General features: G+C 39.2%; 1 protein-coding gene across 2 annotated transcripts in view; it reads left to right on the forward strand.

Annotated features, from left to right (window-relative positions):
* The first annotated feature begins 3,258 nt into the window (after positions 1-3,258).
* LOC146316479 (plasma membrane calcium-transporting ATPase 1-like) overlaps positions 3,259-23,323 on the forward strand; it is a 32,552-nt gene continuing 12,487 nt past the window's right edge. The window contains exons 1-7 of one of the 2 annotated variants that reach the window (XM_084735152.1): positions 3,259-3,468; positions 9,897-10,094; positions 12,821-13,078; positions 13,914-14,039; positions 15,886-16,089; positions 16,556-16,582; positions 20,905-21,051. In XM_084735152.1, coding sequence (XP_084591278.1) covers positions 3,273-3,468; positions 9,897-10,094; positions 12,821-13,078; positions 13,914-14,039; positions 15,886-16,089; positions 16,556-16,582; positions 20,905-21,051 — 1,156 coding nt within the window. In that variant the 5' untranslated portion in view covers positions 3,259-3,272. The remainder of the gene's footprint in view (positions 3,469-9,896; positions 10,095-12,820; positions 13,079-13,913; positions 14,040-15,885; positions 16,090-16,555; positions 16,583-20,904; positions 21,052-23,323) is intronic. The other variant, XM_084735153.1, reaches the window with a different exon arrangement.

Genomic DNA, 23,323 nt, shown 5'->3' on the forward strand with positions numbered 1-23,323 from the left:
TTCAAACAAAAAGATTTCCTGATGGTCGGAGGGATGAAAAGAGAGGCACATGAATGTGTAGTTTGCCAGTCAACTTCTGGTGTATGTATGACTGTTTTCTGTATTTCTCTGTTGAAACAGCACTCTGTCAGGGATCCCATGAAAAGCTTTCAGATTCACTCATTTAAATTATTATAGCAGTATTTATTTGTTTTTACAAAAGGCTTCAGGTGACCACTGGGTGGCAGCTTTCACACACAGACACACACACACACACATCTGATGACAACATGCCAACTGCTGTCTGAACCAATTCACTCAATGAATTTATCAAGCAAGTTTATTTCACGGACTTTAATCTCCTTTATGAGATGTTTATTTGGTATTTATTTGAACAATAATCTGAGCACAAAATCAGTCACCAGTCAAATACTGGTAAAATATGCAAGTAGCTGGCAGATTTGCATCACTCACCAGCCCCAAGAAAACAATTTTAATCTGTTGAGTTTACTAGCCATTTGGCCAGTCAACAAAAAATAACATTCCCAGATTTATTTACCTTCAGAGTTGTGACGTGCCACTAAGTGTGTACCAGATTAAAAAGAATATATCAGACATTTGGCAGCATGAATCAGAACTCTGATCGATTGATGAATGTGTGGTGGTGTCGCTAATCCCTGTCTGATTTGTCCAATAAGTACTCAAACTACTGCTGTGGTAGTCCTCCTTAGAGTGTAGGGTCAAAGGTCATGCTAGCTCAGTGCGAAAATACTATCATGCAAATGTGAAACAGTGATATCACCGTGTGTGTGTTCAGTTAATCCTCCTGTGTCTCTATGTGCTGTAATCCACCTGTGTGTGTGTGTGTGTGTGTGTGTGTGTGTGTGTCACGTGTGTGTGTGTGTTCCACCTGACGTCAGCCTGTGGGGGGAAGGGAAGTGTGCATGAGTTTTGTGTCTGTCTGTAAGAAATGACAACAGCGGTGAACAACAACTAATGCAGTGAGGGCGCCGAGAACAGGATAGGCATTACAGTTGGCTGGTTTTAATAGGTGTTTTCTGAGGTTTACTTGCTGGTTTCTATTTTTTTTTTCTTGGCGGTTGCTAGAGGATGCTAATTGGTTGCTAGGGTGTTTTCAGGTGGTTGCTCCCTTAGTTGTAGACTGACCCAGCCTTCAATTTTAGACCTGGTGTGTGTAGATCTGGTGGGTCCCTCTCAGCAGGACAAGCTGCTGCAACAGGTTTAGCCCCATAGTCTGTGTATACCTGGTCTGTGAAAACCCGGTGTGTGTAGACATGGTATGTCTCTCTCAGCAGGAGGAGCTGCAGCAGCAGTCTCTCTGGCGCTCACTGAAGCCACAGATTGTCTAATTAGATTAAGCGAGGCTTTCCTCAGATAATCATTTAGCCAGCTCCTGTTTTTTCCTCCGATGGAGTGCCGCTTGCGACTGTGAGCTTGCTGAAGGTCAAACAGAATTTCTGAAAAAAAAAAAAAAAAAAGCAGGCTGGTTTTGGGAGTAAGTTGTGGTCTTGGAGCAGGTCTGCAGACTGCCGGCTGAGGAGCTGTGGCCGGGTTATGGGCTGTTTTTGGAGCTGTGAGTGTGACACCGCTCAGAGTAATCGGACTGCCACTAAAACCTGCTGCTGCTAACAAGAGGCAATGGGGGAAGTTTCTGTAAGTAAAGCCTTTCTTCTCCTCTGTGCTGCAGTAATACTGTTGCTGTTTTATCAGTAATTACTAGATGTTTTTTTGTTTGTTTGTTTCTTTTCCCAAAAGCCTGAATGTATTTCCTCAGAGGGCTGGCTGCTGAGTTTATTCAGCTCTTTCACACAGCTATAGCTTGTGTATTTTCATGTAGGCTACTGCTGTGATCATGAATAAAACCTATAAATAAAATACAATCATGTAGTTGCAGCCGCTCCAATATTATGATTTATAGCTCTTTGTTTTTCCTGTTGTAAACTGAACAATTTTATTTTTATTTTTGGACTCTTAATTGTAATCACTTATGAGGCTCTAGCTTTGTACAGTGAGCAGCAAAGCTTTATCCACCAGTTTGTCCGTCATGACATGTGTCCAGCCTGTTCGCCTCTCAGTGGCTCTTTTCTTTCTCTCCTTCAGCCTTAAACAGACTGCTTCTCTCTTTGCTCAGATTAAGCCTCTGCTGACTGATTGACACAGATTACAGCTGAAGGCACAGAGGTCACAACCTGTGAAGAACAAATGTAAAGGCTTTCAGTTCACACACCAGCAGGCACAATACTCTACACCACACACAAATATCCATCCACACTCAGTTTGTTCAAAGTGAATCAACAGTTAAAATATACTTATTCTGAACAGAGCAGTGTGCTGGATGGAGGCTTGATCAGGTCTGTCAGGTCTCGACTGTCTTGCTTCACATTAACCTGGTCGATTGAGGGCTTTTTACTTATATGGCTGGTGACTAACAGTGATGAACTGAGATTATGTGCTGAATACAAAGAGCCTTATTCTCTTTTTGTCATTAAGTTTGTTCTTGCCTTGATTTAGCCTAATATTTACTCCTGCTCCTCTTGGTTTTCTCGAGGTAGGATGTGTCAAATATGGATAATGGAATAGTTATTTGTTTTACACACGAGGCATTACTCTGTCACTACTATAGAGGTGTCACAATACCAGAATTTTAAATACCACCATCTATCTAAATACCACCCTAAAGGAAAAATAAGTATTTTAACAACCTGCACACAGTGCTGGTATAGAAAAACTCACTGAACCATTGCATCATTGTTTTTATAGCACTGGTGCTTTCGATACTATAACTAACAGATATTGTATCATTTTAAACATGTTGTATCAAGAAAGTATTGAACTATCAAGTACTTTTGAAAACATTATAAAGCATTATAAATACACCGGTCACGGCCCAAGTTCTCCAATTGTAACCCCACCCCAACAAGACATATTGCATTAACCACCAAGAAATTTTCTGATTGTCATTAACTTTTCACATTTTGTTGTCCTGTTCAATTATATTTTCAGTAAACTTAATATTTCTTTATTATTGTCTAATCACAGGAATGCAATTCTGGTCCAGAAACACTAAATACCTCTTACTCTACTAATGTATTTTTTGCCAGACAAAGTCGATTCTGTCTATAAAAAGCCCTCATGTGTAAGTACTACTTATTTGTTTGAAATGACCTGATCTATTTATCCCTTTACAGTCACAGAGTCCCCGTCAGCCCAGATCTGTAACTCAGACCGACCACTGAGTCTGTGTTTTTTGGGGAGTCCCAGAGGAAGGAGAAATGGCCAACAACTCTTTTCGTGGGTCCAAACATGGCCGACGTGGCGAGGCCAACCACGAACCGGAGTTCAGATGCTCACTGCAGGAGCTGCGCTCGCTCATGGAGCTGAGAGGAGCAGAGGCGCTGACAAGAATCCAGGAGTGTTACGGAGATGTTCACGGACTGTGTGCCAGGCTAAGGACGTCACCTGTTGATGGTAAATATGTTCAGAAACTCTCCATCTGTGTTTGGTTTGTGTCAATACAGACAGTCCTTCTAAAACAACAGGGCTGAACACCAGCTGGAGCATCTCAGTACCAGAAATGTGAATCTAAGACTAAGTTTAGCTCAACCTCAGGCAGTGTAAGACTGTACTCTAAATACAGTTTGGTGTTTGCAGTAAGAGCTACTCTGCAGTGTAATGGTGTTTAAGGTCCCTTCTCCAGTGACTCACAGACCCCCCCTCGCTGTTGGCACCATTAAACCAACAGAGGATATATTAAGTTTAGTCTGGCTTGAGGGACTGTTGACTGTGAGATGCTCAGACTCAACTGTTACCTGCAGCCTCTGTTGATCCCGCTCTGTCCTCTGCCTGCTATAAGACAATTTGAGACAAACACAGCATGGTCAAGTCTGTAAATACTGACTTTAAATCAAGAAAATTTCAAACAGCAGTGAGGATGAGATGATTTATCCTGTTTTTTTTTTCTGGGGCACTTTTAGAAATGTGAATTGGTCTAAAGTTTGACCAACAAGGCTTTAAAGATGTTGTTAGAAGGAAGTTATTTAGCACTTTGTTGGGATTGTCCAACATCTGCATTGAGCTGAGAGGAAACTTTTTGGGATACTGTAATAAATCACAGTTTGTGTCTTTGACAAGGATGCACTGATCATTAGATCAATCAGTCATTTGTTTGGTATTGGCTAGGAGTATAAGAAAATATCAAAAACATTGAATATGGAGTATCGTAATATCATATTTTGTGATATTGTATTGATTCTCAAGACACTGAATTGTGATATTATGATACATGCAAAGATTTTTGGCAGTGATTGATTTTGTCTTGTGTTTAAACCCACCAATGCTAGAGAGCAGTGCTGTTACCTATCCTCCCTGATTGCATAAAAAAGGTAACTTTTTTAACTCAAACCACATATGGTGGTTTGTTCTTTTTGCTAAGACAGTTTCCCAAAAATGTGTTTTTAAATATCAATATATCACCTTGCTTATAGCATCACAATACCCCTAGTATTGGCATTGATAGTAACCTTATTAATCCAGGACTGTGATGAAGTTTATATTGAAAATTATGGTTAACCTTGGATATTTTTTACTCAATACTGATAGGTCTAACAGCCTATCAGATAACATCTCAGATAACAGAAATAAACACAACAGCCAATACGGGAGGATAAATATGATAAATATAATTATGATGACTAAGTAGGAAAAGGCAAATAATAGAACAGCAAGAAAAGTCTGGTAAATTCAGAAAATTACATCAATTTACTATAATGTAGCCTTTAAAACCAGGAAAAATAACATATATATCACAGTATTGATGTCCAAACTCTAAGACAGTATCTAGTGAAGTGCATTGTTTGAGCTACTGATGAAGAAAATGGATGTAGTCTGAAAAAGAGGAAAAATGTGAGTGGAACCGCAGGTCATGAAAGCGGCTTTTGTCTCTGTTTTCTGTGTCACAGCTGATTTGCACGAGGGCGGGGCTGAGCTCCACCAAACGGTGGACAGATATATTTTACTGGAGTTAAAAACTACAATGCTTATTATCCATGAGAGCAACAAATGACAACGCCTGTTGAACAAGCAGATTGCAAACTTGCAGAAACGTGACGTCTTCGGCCCACTGTCATTTGCTGACCCATCTTAATCCACACAGTACTAATCTGTTATGATAGGTACTGAAAATGAACTTGTGTTCTCCTCCAAAGCTAACAAAATGGTTGACAAAAAGGTAATACAACATCAATCATATATAATACCTCAAAAGTGGTGAATCACAGACAGTCTGGTGCCGTCAGTCAGTGCCTACCAAGACAGGAAACATAACAAATCTTTTCCATCACCTGAAAAGGTACCATCCATGTATATATATTTTAAACTGAGCCCTGTTTGCACAGTTCAGTGTTAACATTATATTATTCTATTTCTTTTAATGTTTATAAATTATAGTCTAAAACTAAAATACGAGAGCAGGGCAGGAGGAGGAAGGGCATATGGATTTCAGAATTGCCTAGCTTGCCTCTTTGTAAATTTTGGTCCCTGCAGTTTTCACGCATATGCAATTTGTTCCATCCATCACATATTATTTTAATCCAAATGCTGTATGCTGGAGGTTCAGAATTCAACCATCCAGCTGTGATACTTTTAATCACAGCCCCCAAGAGTATTTGCAATAGATAGATTTTGGCCCTCCCCTAAAACTCTTTAGCGATTGTACCGATAAGGATAACCTTTGGAGCTTTGGGGTTATCTTGATGGAACACTGCCTTCAGGGCATCTAACACTCTTTTTCCAGAGATTATTCAGCTTCAGGCAGGACCAAAAAATATTGTCTGAAACAGTTCAATTTGGGGTCAAGTTTTGGGTCCACATTTTCTCCAACACTTGTCTGAAACAGTTCAATTTGGGGTCAACTTTGTGGTTTGCTGTTGACTTTCCATTAAACTCCCACCAAGTATTAGAATTAATTGTCAAATGTGACTTTCTGTAAGAAACTGTTGTATTGGAGTAGGACTTTTCACTTTTTCCCTTTCTTTGTGCTTTGTGAGTCTAAGTTGTAAATCTCAGAAAAATTCAGGCCTTAAGAATCTGAACTTCTGTCTTATTTGTTTAAATGACTTGAGTCCTCGTTGTGGAGGATTTGATGCAGAAAACTGAGCAGTGTTTTTAGTTTTAGTCATGGTTGTTTTCCATGTCATAGAAATTCAAAACAATTTTATTCAGTTTATAAATTGTTAATGTTGGAATTTCTGAAGGCAATGTTTGGAACAGATAAAGTGAACTGGGCAGGATGTTCATACATATTCTCTCCATGCGGCATATTGGAGACAGAAGAACTTTTCATGATTAGTTTCATAATTTTATAGCAGAGGGTGGAATAATACCTAAATATCTGAAGCCATCCATAGTCCATTTAAACCTGGTGGCAGATACTGATAGCTTCAGTCTTATCCATGTTGACTTTAGCCTGAATAATATTGGATGAGAAGCTCTTTTGTATGTGGTATTGTTGTTGTAGGTTCTGTAAAAAGTGCAATTCATCGTCAGTGTACAGCGATAACTTATGTTCCTCTCTACTGATAGAGATGCCCTTAATGTTACTGTCATCTCCAATGAGCTGTGCCAAAGGCTCAATGCTGATGGTGAACAGGGGTGACGGCCCTGTTCCAATACGAAAACTCCCCTTTTTGTAACCATTAACGTTTGAGCTGCTCTTTTAATGAACATCCTGATGTTTGTTTGTTTTAGCACTTTGACTGCAAATTGGATGTTGATAATTTTCCAAATTATTCATCTGTTTTTAGATTGATTTCGTTCCTTCCATATGCCCATTGGTTTCAGTTAATATCTATAAAATCAACTTGCAGAGACATAGTCCATCACAGTCAAGATTAGCCAAACTTTGTCTTGGTAATGCCGCTAAGATCTACAGACAGTGGATTTACTGCTTTTCACACTGAACTATAGTGGACTCAGTGTGTCTCATACGCCTGGCCTTTGACATTTCCTCCTCATCTTTAATTCATTCAGTCTGTCCGTCTTGCACACGCTCAGTAAACACCTTCCGCATTTCGACTCCTGCTGCCAGAGAGAAGTAAAATGTCAGCAACAGCTTGAAATCGGTGGAAAATCCATCACACTGCTTCACTCCACTGTGTGTCTCTGTGGCGTCAGGTGAGAGGCAGATCCATCAACTTTCAGAGTGATCCTACTCACCTGAAAGATCTGCTCATTGAGTTTCATTTTCAGACATAGTGAGGAGAAGTGTTGGGATAAAAACCTGTTCAGACTGACCGAGTCAGCCGCAGCCATGCAGCAGCAGCTGCGGTGTGTCCAAAGGGATCTGAGCATGTCCTGACATGTTGTACTCCACAGAGGAAACCAGTCTGCTCTCTGCTCCCAACATCACAGTCCTACAGAGAAACACCAGCACCACACATAATAAACTGTCATTTTTAAAACATCTTGTTGAAATTATTGAAATGGTTTATTCAAATGTTCGTCCACACGGTGCTGGTTTAATGGTTTTTATTATTTATTATCATTCATATACTCTACACTACAGAATAGTTCAAAATGAGCTCCACCTCAACCAACTACAGCAATAAAATAAGACGATCTAATTAGACAGTCTTAGGGGACATTTTTCTGCATTGAGTGCTTTTATTTAGAATACTTTTAGTACATTTTCCTGATTATACTCACACACAGTAGTTTTACTTGAGTAGCATTTTAAATGTAAGCCTTTTACTTGTACCTAAGTATATTATTTTCACAGTGCAGAATGAGTACTTTTATGTATGTAAAGGTCTGAATAGGCTACATACATACATTGTCAGAGTAGCAGCAGTGACACAATGTTATTTGACATTTCATCCATGCCAGCCAAGTTAATATACAGTAGCGAATATTCTTCCTTATCATCTTTGAAAAAGCGGTCACCAGAAAATACAACTAAAGCATCTTAGGTTTAGTAGCCCATGTCAGTTTACTGCCGTCTTATAACCACAGATCTATCAGTTCATCTTTTCGATTAACATCTTTCTGATTAGTGTGCAAATATGGGTCACTTCCTTGTGTGGTCTTCAAAGGGTTTGACGTCACAAACGTCTGTTCGCTATGACTGGATGAACAATTGATTGTCACTGTTGATGAGCTCTTAGGTTCATGTAGCACAATAGCTTGATTCTCTCTCTGTATTTCACTGCACTGTCTTGTTCAGTTGAAGTGTATTTATTGTACTGCTGTAAAGTCTGTAAAGACTTGTTTCAGTAATTACCCTGTTTGGAAATAAGCCTTGCCAAGTGTAAAGCCAATACTTTTATCAATATGCCTGCTCCAGCAAGCATACCACGTATCATATTTTAAAACGTGGTGAATTCTTATAAATTCAGCTGCTGGCTGAGACAAAGCAGCCCCTCCTCCATGTTGGTGCCACGTGAATCACAGCACAGCGAGGAGGAGAGAGATACTGATCAGTGTCTGTGTTCTTCAGTCTTTTTAAACTTCACTCAGTATTTCAATGTCAGGAATATGATTTATTTTATTGACATTTTAGATTTGTTTCCTGTGCACTGTGATTGAGTTTATACTGTATATTGACTTAAAACATTGCTCTAAAATGAGTTATGATTAAAATATCCAATTCTAACCCTGCTCTGATTTATTCTTTTTAAAATAATATGTTATTTAAAAGGCAATTATTTGGTAATGGAAAACAAAATTCTAAGACGAATTAAAATGGTTATTTAGTCCTAAATCTAATTTAGCTGCCATGGCACTATCTTCTGGTGAATGGCTGCATATTCATGTTTCCACTATGGGCTTTGACTGATAACTGACTGTACTTCATCTCTGTTGTCTCTGACATTAAACTTTTGATGGTCAAAACAAAGATGGTAGACAGTGTGCACATCAACCTTAGCAGGACTGAGCTGCAGGATAAAAGCAGCACACGGAGAAAAGAGAGATATATTCCTCACAATTAGAGTTTTGCACACTTTCAAAACAGTAATGATGCAACATTTTGCAACAGCCAGTTTTGGACAGTGATATGATTTTATGTTCATAATTGATCCTTTTGGGATGATGTTTTTCACAATCTCCTATTTGTGGGTAGAGCTGATGCTTCTGTCTCTATATTTACCCTGTTAACCTTAAAGGTCAAAACGTTGCCTCATTACATTTCTTTCTGAGGCTGAATATAAACTGTGGGGCGACTCAGGTCATTAGACCTCCTGTGCAGTGCCATAAAGACCCAAGCGTATATGTTTAAGAGACAAATAAGATCAGAAAGCCATAATGGCACAGCGATACCACATGCTGTTTTTTTTAATATCATATGCTCACACCCAATCACAAAGCAACAGATCTTCAAGTTCACAGTTTATCTTTATTGCTGTTGATAAAGAAATATTTCTTTATTTAGTGAGAAATACATTTTAATCCTGAAAGACACACGAACAGTAAATTGCATGTTGCAGCTCTTTGTTGAAGCTAGGAGATGGAAACATTTTACATATCTGCTGGATCATTTCCACAAAAAATATATTGACAGATTTGGGATCTTTGCACACTTTGCAATACAATTTAAAATAAATTTCTGTGAATTTGAGCAAACAGTTTGAGTTTGTAAAGATGGAGGCGCTGGGGAGTCTTTGGGATTAAATAAAGTCAGTATAATCAGATTATACATCCTGTGAGTGTGAGACTAATCATTATACAACTTATATTTATCAGTGATTACAAATGTTAAATCACTTCTGAGTTTAAAACATGAAGTATTTTGGATTAAGCGTTTGTTTGGATCAACAGGTGCTCGATTAAATATGAATTGAGTTTAATGGTATAAGATCAAGTATGACATGTCACTGATGTTGTCTTTGTGTCTCCTGCTGCAGGTTTAGATGGAAATTCAGAGGATATCGACAGAAGGAAAGAGGAGTTTGGACAGAACCTCATCCCTCCTAAAAAGCCAAAAACCTTTGTGCAGTTAGTCTGGGAAGCCCTGCAGGATGTCACACTCATCATCCTGGAGGTGGCAGCCATCATTTCATTAGGCCTTTCTTTCTACAGACCGCCAGATGCTGAGAGACAGAGTGAGTTTATCTTTTTGTTTTAATAGTCCCTCTGGTTTTTCAAAAGTTTTATGAACCTGTGTATAACCAGGAGCCTCACTGATAATCTTGTTTACAGGGACAACTCTGCTGGTGAGACATCAGCAGAGCTATTAAGTGATCAGATGGTTAGACTGTGTTTCCTGTTGTCTTGTTTTTCTGTTGAGCGGACATTTATTCATTTTTAATTACACTGACCTTTTCCATCAGCACTTACGTACATGAATATGAGAAATTAAGTTTTAGAACATCATCATCATCAACATCATCCAATTTCCGCATCCACATCTCTTCATCCCTCATTCCTCCCTGATAATACAGGTGAATATTTGCTACTGAAAACATAGTAATGAATATTATATTCAATGTCTGCCAGATTCTGCCAATAGATCCCTCCTAAATATTGCACAGTGGATCTTAAAGAACAGCTTATCTGTTCCCTTCCTCTTTGATTCAGTTTTCACATCACTCCCCCAAAGCCTTATTTTTTTTTGTCCTTTCTCTCTCTGCTGATTGAATACAGGACCCACTGCAGGCTCTATCCAAATACAGCACAAGAAGAGTAGGGTTATAACAGTCCATCAATCTGGACCGATGTTGTGTCCAAAACAAATTTTTTCATATCGGCACTTATAAAAAGATAAGGCGATACCAATATTGATAGGCTACCCATATGTATCTGTCTTGCTCTACTCTCTGTCAAAGCGCATCTCCTTCCTGAGCAGAGGACAGAGGACAGGGCGCCCCGAGAGCTCAGCTGGTAGGGCATTCGACCGATGCTAACAGTCTCTAATCTAGTTCAGTCCTCTGCAGCAGCCCTGGTTCAATTCCAGCCTTCAGCCCTTTGCTTTGCATTATCGTTTTTCTCTCTCTCCACTTTCCTGTCAAGGTGTCCTATCTAATGAAGACAACAATGCTCCTCTCCAGAAAAATAACTAAAAACTTTGCTGGTGCCAGGCAGATGAGGACAGGCAGTCAAGAAAAGCTTTTTACAGCTTTTTTCCACAAAAACTGGACCACAACTCTTAAAGAGCATTAAGCATCACAGCTTTCTTTTTTAATTAAAAAGAAACAATTGTTTTTCATTTAAATAACTGGAAGAGGTTATTAATATTTTTTAATCATATTATGTTTGTTGTTTGATTATGTTAAATGATCATATAATATTGTCGATCACAGGCCCCTGAATTAAACTGTAACATGGCACACCTTGTGATATCAGCAAATATTGTATTGTTGTCCAAAGACTAGATGTGAGAACATATCGTGATGAAACTTGTCATTTACACTTGTAATGAGAGGAGTCTCAGCTCCCCTGGTTGCCACCCATCTTTGACACTGGTCCATCATATTAGTCCATCTATCCATCCACTACCCTGATTTGTCCCCTCATTCCTTCATCCCCAACCTTCATGCCCCTCCACCAGACCCTTACTCCATACCTCCTACATAATATTCAATCAATTATGCTAAATCTGTATTTTAACTGGCATTCTATATTACCCATGTCCTTGGTTTATTTACATGGCTGTCCAATTCACCTTCTGAGCAGCTGCATCAGACTAAAAACAGCCTACAGGTCAAGTTTCAGGTTTTGCTTTCAGACTCATGTTTTGGAGCCTTTATAATAATGTTACATGCTAATCATAAGTAATGTGAAAACACCAGATTGAGACACACAATGTACTGATCATCTCACTGTAAGCAGAGACTCCAGTCTGCAGCATAGTTCATATATTTTATTGGCTTTTACTGGCAAAACCACAGAACTACACTGAAGTAGATATATTACATTAGTACCAAATAAAAGCTAAGTTTCAGTTTCATTGTTCTCCCTGAGTTCATATGCAGGAAGAGACAAGCTTTCTGTTTGTCTCACTGTCCTTTCTCTGTGAATCAGTTATATCACATATAACCAGATGTTGGTATCATTGAATTAGCTTTCATTCCTGATAGATAGGTCAGTTCACCGAAGCTAGGCTGCATGACCCTGGAGGAGAAGAGCTGTGAGGAGGAGTTGACTTTCAGATGCACATCTGATCCATGTAACTATGTTATTCTAAATGGGGTATTAGCAACATGGACCAAATATTTCCAGACATATGCAGGACAGAGGACAAAATATGTCTAAACTGAACTGCCACTTTTTTATTTGATCATTTAATCACAAACTTTACTTCTCTTATTGCTGATGTCAGGTGCTGCTTCAAGTGTTTTAAGTGATTATTTTCATTCAAACTGTGTCCTCATCTGACGGTACCACAGGACTCATCAGTTTACTTTGCCATCAGACAGCCTTTTCTTATTATATAAGCCATATATTTTGCTCTTCTTAAAACAACCAGACTCTTTCATTTTACCTTGCAGAACACAGGAGTTTCTGGTCGAGTGCTACCTCAGTTGGTTATCTGGTTTGTGTTATTGTGTAGAACCCGTAGGCCTGCAGTTGTATCTTGTTTAGATCCCCCCATTTAACCAATTTATTAGAAAGAAAAGCCAGAAAACCAGGGAGCTGCTTGGCCCAGCTAAGATTTTAGTGGGACAGTATGTGAGACTTCTCCTTAGAAACCTGGATCCTCCTATACAGGAGGGTCAGATGTCTCTTCATGTCAGGCTGCACTGTTTGAGTGTGTAAAGAGGCAAAGGAAAAGTCTAACACTGACGAACACTCAGAAAACTAAAGCTCCAGATATGTTTTCTCCATTCAGATTGTGGCAGTGCGGCTGGCGGAGTAGAGGACGAGGGTGAGGCAGAGGCTGGGTGGATCGAAGGTGCTGCCATCCTGCTGTCAGTGGTGTGTGTGGTCTTAGTGACAGCCTTCAATGACTGGAGCAAAGAGAAGCAGTTTCGCGGCCTCCAGAACCGCATTGAGCAGGAGCAGAGGTTCACCATAGTGCGAGGGGGGCAAGTGATCCAGATCAAAGTGTCCGAGATTGTCGTCGGAGACATCGCACAAGTCAAATATGGTAAGAGAACAAAAACGTGCACTTATTATTATTGCAGAGCTTACAATTGGTTTAAATTAAGTTCAGACAAGTTGCGGAGTGATGTTTTGAGCTCGTCAAACCGTATTATTTTTGTGGTATTGAGGGGCTGGATGTTGATATCAGATGTCTGGTCAGAGACGTAATCTTGTTTACTTTTATTTCTAATTTAAACCAGAATTTAAGTTATGGTCCTGAAAAAGCAGTGAATCCCTTCCTCTGAATTCCTTTCCACTGGTTTATCCACTGAGCCCACTGTCAGCAGATCATTGGGACTGTTTAAAGTAAATGCTACATGATAAAACAAATCTTTTAAAATGACAGCCCAGAAGACTGCAGAAGAATTATTTTAGTTTTCTTATGGTGACAGAAAAATCTGGAATGAAGTCATTTCAACAGAGCCTTAACTGTCTTCTCTGGATCATATATTAACGTGAGAACATCAGAATGAAACCGTATAATAATATAACAGTGGTGTGGAGTCACATCACTTGGACTTAAGTCAGACTTTAGACATATTTGATTACTTTAGACTCAACTTGATGTGTTCCACGAATTGAATCCACAAAATGAATTTCCTGAATCAGCTAACGTTAACACTATTCATTCCCAGGTGTTACATTTAGTGAAGAACACATAATGACTTGTTTAGGACAGGAAACGAGGACTCAATCCCACCTCAGCTGTATACTGCAATATTTCTTTCTCCATTAGTCGTAATATGACGGACAGAAGATGTAATGATGATGTAACATTATGACCTGATGTGTGTGATTTGTTGTTAAAGTGCGCCTGTGTGTGTGTGTTCCTCTTCTAGGTGACCTCCTTCCTGCTGATGGCGTCCTGATCCAAGGCAATGATCTGAAGATTGATGAGAGCTCTCTGACCGGAGAGTCGGATCATGTCAAGAAGAGTCTCGACAAAGACCCCATGTTGCTGTCAGGTGCTTTACTCTACTCCGTTCATGTCAAATTGCAGCCAAGTTCAGTGTGACCTGAGATGTCATTGTCAGCCTTTACCAGCCAGCTTCTCCTGCTGATTTTACATGAGATCATCTCTCTGTTTCTTACACACAGCCTGGACACTAAACCTCTTCCCACACTAAAATAATACAACTTTGAACCACCTAAATTGTTGCAGAAATGACAATGTTTTTATATTTACTTAGTGTGAAAAAGACAATGACCAAAAAACAGTTTCATAGTTATTATTTTAGGGAGAGTCACCACAGTTAGAGTAAAGTGAAGGCATCCTATTGGACCAGAACTCTGGCCAGCTTCTCATGGCGGGCACTGCAGACATGCATGCATACCTGCAGAGGTTGCTTGGACCAGGTGTATCATAGTCTGCAGCAGCGCTTCTTGAGAGTACAGAAAGTTATCATGGCAAACGAAATTATTACATCAATGCATCATGGAATATATATCGTTATAGGTGTTCAAGCTTCAAAAATGTGAGGTGTCACCGGCATTAACTGAGTGACTCCTTGTTGATTGGCTCAACCCAATCATGTCTTCTTCTGGCTCCTTCCAAACAATGTAGGCAACCAGATAACCAATGTAGTGTCCAAGACAAGAAGAACACAGAGAGAAGTGACAAACAACATGCATGTTGTATGACGTGACAAAGCAGCCACTGTAAAAGTTTTAGCTACAGTAGGAAATGTCACTCGGGGCCTTCCCTGCTTTCTTCTTCTACAGTGGTCTTCCTGTGTGCTAACAGTAGATCTGTCCACAGCTCCCAGTGCTTTGTCAGAAAGCAGCGGCAAATTCCAGATAGACAATAGCTCGTCTCAACCAATTATGTACAAAATAATTGTGGAAAGTGCACACATAGCCAAGAAGACGGTACACAGGTCACCAGAAGATGTTATGGTGATGTCATAGGTTTGATTCAGACTGTGATTTGGCCACATTATCCCCCGTCCACCTTGTGTCTCCTTGAAGAGGGAGACACAAGGTGGATGGATGAGAGCAACCTGTCCGGCTCCAGCGTCATGCCCCCACCTCGTTTTGGGCAAAAACAACCACGCACCTTTGACTGGTGGTCAATATAAATCCCAAGGTCTTTGGCAGTTTAAACGCATAAAATAAGGAACTTGTATTGCTGTTTTGCTATTAGAAACCCAAATCCTCTGGCTTGTCAGATGAGCAATTGTGCGATTCTTTGCTGATTGACTATCGATGTTGTGCACAGAAAAAATTAAAGAAAAAGGGGTCCTTTCAGTCTGCCTCTATTAAAGTGAACAAAATTGACATACAACTACCTTACTGAATCTTAAGGTAATGTATTTCAGACATCTGTCACTTTTTTATATTGTAAAAGTTACACCAGTTACACCATCACTAAAACTCTTTCTGAATAGCTTTGATCTACAGACACAATTGTCTATTACCCAGAAAGGTCATTAACAAAACTGTGAGTAAGTGTTTGCCACTGACACACATACCAACTGGCCACTTTTACAGTACTTGATTTCTCCCAAAAGAGGGGCATGATCATGGTATGTCAGAAATGGCTGCTCTCATCCATCCACGTGGCAGGGTTTTCACAATTTTTAGGGGGCTCAATGTGAACTCCATCAGGTTTGCCACTGACTGCTTATTCCCAAATTTGGCATGCCCCCCCAGGGCATGTCAGTCTGTGCAGCAAACAGCACCCTTTATCCGTAGAGCCTCAGTTTGGATAAAGGATGAGGAATCACTCTCGCAGGACAGACAGATATGCAATTCAATGTGGTGTGTACTGCACAGGAAATAGCAACGCTAAAATTCTTGTTTTTCCCTCAGGTACACATGTAATGGAGGGCTCTGGAAAGGTGGTGGTCACCGCTGTAGGTGTGAACTCTCAGACTGGAATCATTTTCACGCTGCTTGGTGCGAGTGAGGAAGGTGACGGTGATGGTGAAGACAAAGCTGAGAAAGAGAAAAGGAAGAAAGAGAAAGAAAAGAAGAAAGAGGAGCGGAAAAAGAAAGGGAAGAAGGACAAGAAAAGTAAGTTCAGAGTATAAAGGGATCTGTTTACATTGAAGAGGAACAGGATGCTGCTGCTTATCAGTTCAGATAATTCACAGTTTGGGGCTTTAAGAGCATGACAGAACTGAGAACTGTCAACGTGTCCTGAGTAGTTTGGCAAAGTTCATATTTCACTCCAAAAAAAATCTGCATGTCAAGGTCCGCATTAGGGATATTCCAAGTGACAAATTTTCCTGTCAATTGAACAGAAATTTTAATTTTCAATAGTAAGAAAACGGTCACAATTGAGCTAAATTACGATTAGAGAATAGAGAAAACAATATAAAACATTGGTTGAAAAAATATTTCACATACCTAAGAGCCATTTCAAACCATTACATTCATTCTGCTACCAAAAGTATTGTTATGTTGGTCATATTTATAGTTAATGTTCTTCTATATGAATGACAAACTAATGGCTCTTATTACATATTTTCCTTTGCAGGTAAAAAAGATGAAAAAGGCAAGAAAGGTGAGCAGCTTAAGTTCTGTGGCCAACAGCTGGTAACATTAGTTTTGTTCATGGAGCTGCCGTCTTGTTTGTGTTTTAATTCATCTGTCATGTTGGTGTATGTACACGATATGTCTTCTATGAGTGAAGGATGGAACCTTTGCAGTAGGGCTGCACCAAACAATTATTTTTAGTGATTAATCCAACAATTGAATGATGAAGAAACATTGAGTAGATCAATCTTTAGTGATACCACTAACAGAAAGACGTTCCATGTATTAATTATCCTAATATATTGCACTTTGGTGCTGGTAGAAAGTGAACAGGATGGCGCTGCCTCGCTGCTGCAGGAGGATAGACTGCTTGGTGCTTCACTTCAGGTGTTCATGCAAAGCCAGTGTCCTGCTGTGATAAGTCATGTTCCTGATGTGTGCAGAGGTGTCTCTCCTCCCAATCATGGTTAGGTCTCTTTTCAGAAACTCAGTAGTGTGGATCAAAGCAGTGTGACATCAGTGTGGTTCAAAGACTCACAAAAACATGAGAGCTGACTTTTGTGTGGACAAATATGACAGCATGCCTTTCAAACCAATCAGTACTGAGGTTATGAGTAGCGAGATGCGTATCAATGGTTATACTGACCCAATTAAGCAGATCAGGTCTCTGCACTGATGGGAATTAACTACTTTTTTAGCTCTACGGTATTGCTGACTTCATGTTACCCTCCGTAAATAAGTGAGGTATTCAGGCTTTAAATTAAAGCTGGGTTAGGCGATTCATTTTGGCGTCATTGGGCAAAGCATAGTGTAATTAATGTGGTCTGAGCGAAAAGTAGACCTCTGCTCCTTTGGCCTGTCAAAGGTTGGTAAGATTTTAGGGTTTATTGTTGAGTCTTGTTCCCAAAACATAAGTAGCCTATTTGACAACTTGTGAAGAGACTCAGAAATCAAATATCTTTCTTCAGAATTGCTTACTGCACCTTTAATAAAAAGAAAACACTCTGTCAGGTCTGTTTAGGTACTGGAATTGCTATAGAGACTCATATAAACTCATATAAATTTGGTCAACGGCTGTTATTGTGACACTAAATTTCTTTTTGACATGTTAACATGTTGCATATGTGCTCATTTCATGCAAATAATTCCTCCTTGGAAATAGGTTTGTAAGAAAACTTGATCAGTTCTATATCATGTTTTGTGTTAATGTATTGATTCTCAAAAAAAAAATTGAATCGTGATATGGTGATACGGGCAAAGATTCGTGGCAGTGATTTGTTTTGTGTTGTGTTTAAACCCCCAACTGCTAGATAGCAGTGTTGTTATCCATCTTCACTGTTCTGACTGCATAAAATAGTACATTTTGTTTTGTTTTGTCTGATGGAGTTTTTAGTTGAAAAAGGAATCTTAAACTGAAAATAAGAAAAAAAAAGAGGAAAAAATGACAATCAAAGCAAAAATGATTATAAAAATAATGATTAGTCAGCAGGTGATATTGAAAATTTGCACAGTGCATCCTTGACGAAAAGGGCATTTCTGTTGTATGAAGTGGATTCCTTTTAAAAATGTGTTTATTTATTTATTTAATAGAATCCCCTATCTTCCTGGAGTCCACACATAAAAGTACAACACCAACATACAACATACATGAACACTTACCAACCACAACCCAAATTCCCCCTCAGATCAGATTTTACTAGATCAGAAGATCTCCAACAATATCTATTCTAATCACACAATGAATAACCCAGCTGCATTCAAAACAACATATTAAAATAATATATTGTCAAACCATATTTAAAGAAAATATACCGACAACGATGATGATGATGATAATAACTAACAATAAACAGGAAAAATGAAATAGAACAAAACAAAAGTCAGTTTCCACCTGGAAGGAAAGCACTCAGAGTAGAAAAATAGAACTGAAATTACTAAACAAAACAAGATTCCTGGGAAGGTCCATGCTGGGAACAGCATAAGACGTCATCATACACCAGACTGCAGCTAACAAGTCATTCTCTGCAAAAACTGTTTTTACTTTTATAGAAAGATCAAATGTTTTAGTTATTTTATAAAAGACTCTTTTTAGTTGATTGTGTGGTTGCTCTGTAGAAAACTGAATTTGTACAGCATGATTTGCCACATGATGATCTTTGCTGTTGTTGTCTATTACCTTGTAAGCCAATATGTGTTGTGCAATGTGTGACGTAGGACACACAGATCAATCAATCAATAAAAAGATTGCTGGTTCTGATCAGACTGGTCAAAGATCCTGTAGGAGATTAGGAGTCTGAGGCAGATCTCAAGGATTGAAGTCAGTCAGACTCCTTGTTCTGGGTCTGCTCAGGGTTCCTGGCCCCTGGCAGGACCTCCTGGTTCCCAGTGGTCCCCTGTGGTCCCACATGGTGCAGTGTGTGTCTCTGTGGTCTGAGCAGCAGCAGCAGGTGCTCCTGACTCTGTTGATGGTGATTAGGACCAAGCAGATTATCGGCCTTAAGCTTGGCAGCTGCTTTCTTCTCCTACCTGCTGCTGCTGCCTGCCTGTCCACTAATAACCTCATTACTGAGCTGGGATCAGCACGCTCACACACACAGAAACAAACACACACACCTGCAGATACCCTCACTGTCTTTCACAGAGCTGCAGTGTCACTTGACTCTGTTTGCAGTGCTGCTAAATGTGACGGTGACCCGGAGAGAACAGAGATAACGCACACTGGCTGGTTAGTTTGGAGGTCTGCTCCGACTCCAGTTAACCAACAGAGCACAATAAACCCAGACTGGGATTAGACACACCTACACCACCTACCTGTTGACACACAACATTATGGCCCTGCCCTCCACTGGTCGTCCAGTCACACACTCTGACTCTGCTAACACTACGGCTGAAACATATGCAAAAAATTATAAAATGATTATTTTGCCATATGAGTCAATTTTAGTAGTTTCACAAAAAAGTATATTAAAATGACAATGTGATTTTTGCTTGAGTCTGCAACAGTTGGGCAATATATTGATTATATTTGTTATATTCAACAATGAATTGATGTGCAATATAACAGATGACCATATTGTCATATTTGAGTTCTCACTTTTTCCAGTGGTCACAACTGAGGGGCAGTTACTTTACTTCAGTCAGCTATATATTGTGTATGTCAGCCCTGGCTGCAGTATAATAGTTCCTGAGAGGTTGTTGGTTGTGTTTGTTGCCACAGAAAGGGAAAAAAAAATCCCAGTTTATGTGACGTCTCACTGTATTCAGAGCAGTGCTGGTCCATAAAAATCTAACTTAACTAGTTAGCAGGTTCGAGTAATTGTGATTTTATTTTTTTTTCACTGTGGGGAGTGAAAAAACTCACCTGAGAAAAAACGCAGTCAGTCATTTGATCGTCTTTGCTAATTTGCCTACACCTTCCAGTTCTGAAAACTATCTGGAAGACCTCTGGTTTTAGGCTTTAATTTTCTTTAGCCTGACTCGTAGCAGCTAACTAGCTAGCTCACTTTCTAGTAACACAGGTGCAGTGTGTGAGATTAACAGTAAGCCCATTATTTAGCATGTCTGAGAAATATGATTTCTAGGTTGGAGCATCTATGTAGCACTACAGTGCTTCATTTTTAATGGTATGTTTTGACACATTTTGCGTTGTAATTATTGGCACGTTATGCAGGTGCAAGGCTATCAGGAACAGCATCAAAGGAAAAAGGTAATGCCTGCACAGATCACGCCACAAAAGTTTAATAATGTCAGTGTTTGGATCCACTTGGCTCTTTGTCAGGTCAGAGGGTTTGAATGGTGGAAGCCACACTCATACGTGGTCAACCATTCACACTGTACAGGGTGATAAACATGCAATAGCCATTACTAATTTAACAAGTTAAAAAGAAAAAGTACACAGAGAAAAACAGTAATACAATATTGAGGTGCATGATGTAACAATATGGGTGTGGTTTCCACTGTCCAAACATTTTGACATCACGAAGATCCAAGTGGGATGTCATTATTAAACTTTAATGGCATGGGGTATGTGTGCAGGTATTACAAGTTTTTCATACAAAAATGTTCCAGATGTTCATGAAGTAAATCATAGTATATTGTAGTGTATGATAGAAATGGACAGCCTGGTTTTTGTGGGTTTTGGGCTGCTGTAGTTGCTGTAGTGTCGCCTTTTACTTCTATTATGATCAATTCCCTTTGCTTCTAAATTTTTGACTTTGTGTTGTTGGGTTCAACTCTTTCTGCAGATGTTTAAAATTGCCGTCACTTGACTTGAAGTATCACTAACAGATGAGTGTGATGGTTTGTGTTTAAACACTTTAATGTTTTACTGACTTCCTGTGTCCTCTGCAGGAAAAAAGAAGGATGGAGCAAATGTGGAGATGCAGCCACTCAACGAGGACGAAGAACAAGATAAGAAGAAGAAAAATCTACCAAAGAAGGAGAAGTCTGTCCTCCAGGGGAAACTGACCAAACTGGCTGTGCAGATCGGGAAAGCAGGTAGGGATAAATGTCAAAATAAATGTGTGAAGATTAGGTTAGATTAGCTTGAACTTTAAAAGTAAATTTGTATAATAAATCATAAAATGACTACGATGTGTCATCATGAATCAAGGAAACATGTTAAGTTGAAGTACTCACTTCACTTGACATGAATACTACAGCCGTGGTGTTTGAAATTTCCATTCTGGACCAGAATAACTGTTTTGTAGGTCAGTTTCACATAAATCAGAGCTAAAGTTAATGCCAAATTTTCATTGAAAGAGTAAGTGTCTGTTTATGAGTTGTAAGAAATCATTAATAATCTTGTTGAAGTCGTAGATGTTTATAACTGCTAAATTGAGCAAAATGTTCACAGAGATTAGCAGACAGTGAAACAGACAGCCACTTAACTCATCGTCCAGTGTTCAGAGTGTTTTTTTTTTTTTCAGAGCAGTGGACTTTTAATTTTAGGATAAAGAGCTTAACTTTACATTGGCAGACAACTGTCAGTTACAAATAGGTGATCAATTGACAGTGGAGGACTGGCCATCACTTGTTATTGTCAATTTCCGATGTTGTGCACATCCTGTACACCTGTGGAGCTCCTGCACCCTGCCGGCCTCTGTCTTGTTGAGGGAGGAGGGGGTGGGGGACACAACTCATTTCAACCATAGATCATATATTAACTATTTCATATACAGTCTGTGGCTTCAACTTGCTATTTGGACTGCTGTACTTATTTTTGCATTTGCAATACATAATGCTCCTTTAATGTCACTGGAGAGTACAAGTAGCGATGTAGACATCATCTGCAGGACAGACACCACCTCCCTGCTTGGTGGAGTCCTGCACTCATCCTCAATGAAACAATCGGAACAGCAACATGCTGCCCTGTAAATTACCTCCACCTCATTCATTACTTTGTTGTGTTAAGTATCATCATCAGTGGTGGACTGAGGGGCAGGGGCAAAAAAAAATAAAAAAGCTGCCAGTGGTTTGTGGTGGTGAACTAGCCTCACCAGTCATGATGCATTTATGGCAAAACAGTTCCAGTTTTATTATGTGATTTAAGCTACAACAACTACTACAACTACAATTAATAAAAACACAGGGAACTATTAACTCTTTAACCATTTAGAGCACGTAGAGGCCAACTAATTTTCTAGCATGTAGGGCTTTTTTTCCACTGGAAGGGCATCCTAGGGGGCACCTCGCCCCTCCCATTGTTCCTCCTGTTACTGCTTACTTCGTGATGTGTGCTGTTCTTGGTGGCCGTGGTGTGTGTTTGTACAGACAAGGGCCTGTATCTATCAAGTAGGAAATCAGTCCAAACTGTTCAAAGAATTTAGATGGTGAATATTTGTTGTTTCTTGAAGGACTAGGAGTAAAATAGTGCTGTGCTGACATTTGGAAGACTTTCAGAGGTGTCGTTACGTGGTAGGAGTTGCAGGAGACAATCTGTGGATGGAGAGCTCTTCAATGATGCAAACATTTTCACTGATATTGTGCAGGATGTCAAAGAGAGCACAGGCTCTCATAAATCGTGACAACAGTGATGATTCACAGTCAGAAATTCCAGCAGCATTAAATCAGCACTTTTATAGTGCACATTAATTAATGTTCTCTTTGCCTTTAGACATAAAGTCTGTACATAATTAATATTATGCAGCTTTTTTCTGCATTTGGCAAAACTTTCTATTAAGGTGCCTTTAAGTGTTAGTTAATAGGTAGTAAGGCCCTTATAAGAAACTCATTAACATTATATGTGTTTGTAAGACTATATATGCATTGAAAATAGCAAAATTTCCACATTTATTAGATTACAGGACAATTATAAACACTTGTTAGAAACGTATTAACAGTTTATAGACTCCTTGAGAATGTTAATAAAAACCTTTTGAGTCTTTTATAACCTTTTTAATATCATCACAAACACACATATTGAGCTAACTTACCTATTATGTCAGTATCAAACTTTTAATAAGCTTTTACTGTTACTTTATTGGGATTAATGCACGATTTCTTATGGATTTATTACAACATAGCATCATAATTTTCACTTTGTGTCTGAGAGTGTTAAAACAGTGGCATCTTGATCTCTCCTGGGGTCGTCTATGTCTTTGCTCAAAGTTAGTCAAGAAAACTACATCAGTAGCTCTCAGTCCTTCTCTGAAGTAAGACTGATTTTAGTTTTCGATTAACTGTCAGCAGTATTCCTAGGAATAAGTCTTAAATGCTTGATAAATACAGGCCCAGGACACTCTTCACTGCTCTCTACTATAACTCTCTG

Source organism: Lutjanus erythropterus, chromosome 13 (genome assembly GCF_056507025.1).
Source record: "Lutjanus erythropterus isolate fLutEry1 chromosome 13, fLutEry1.hap2, whole genome shotgun sequence".
NCBI lineage: Eukaryota > Metazoa > Chordata > Actinopteri > Lutjaniformes > Lutjanidae > Lutjanus > Lutjanus erythropterus.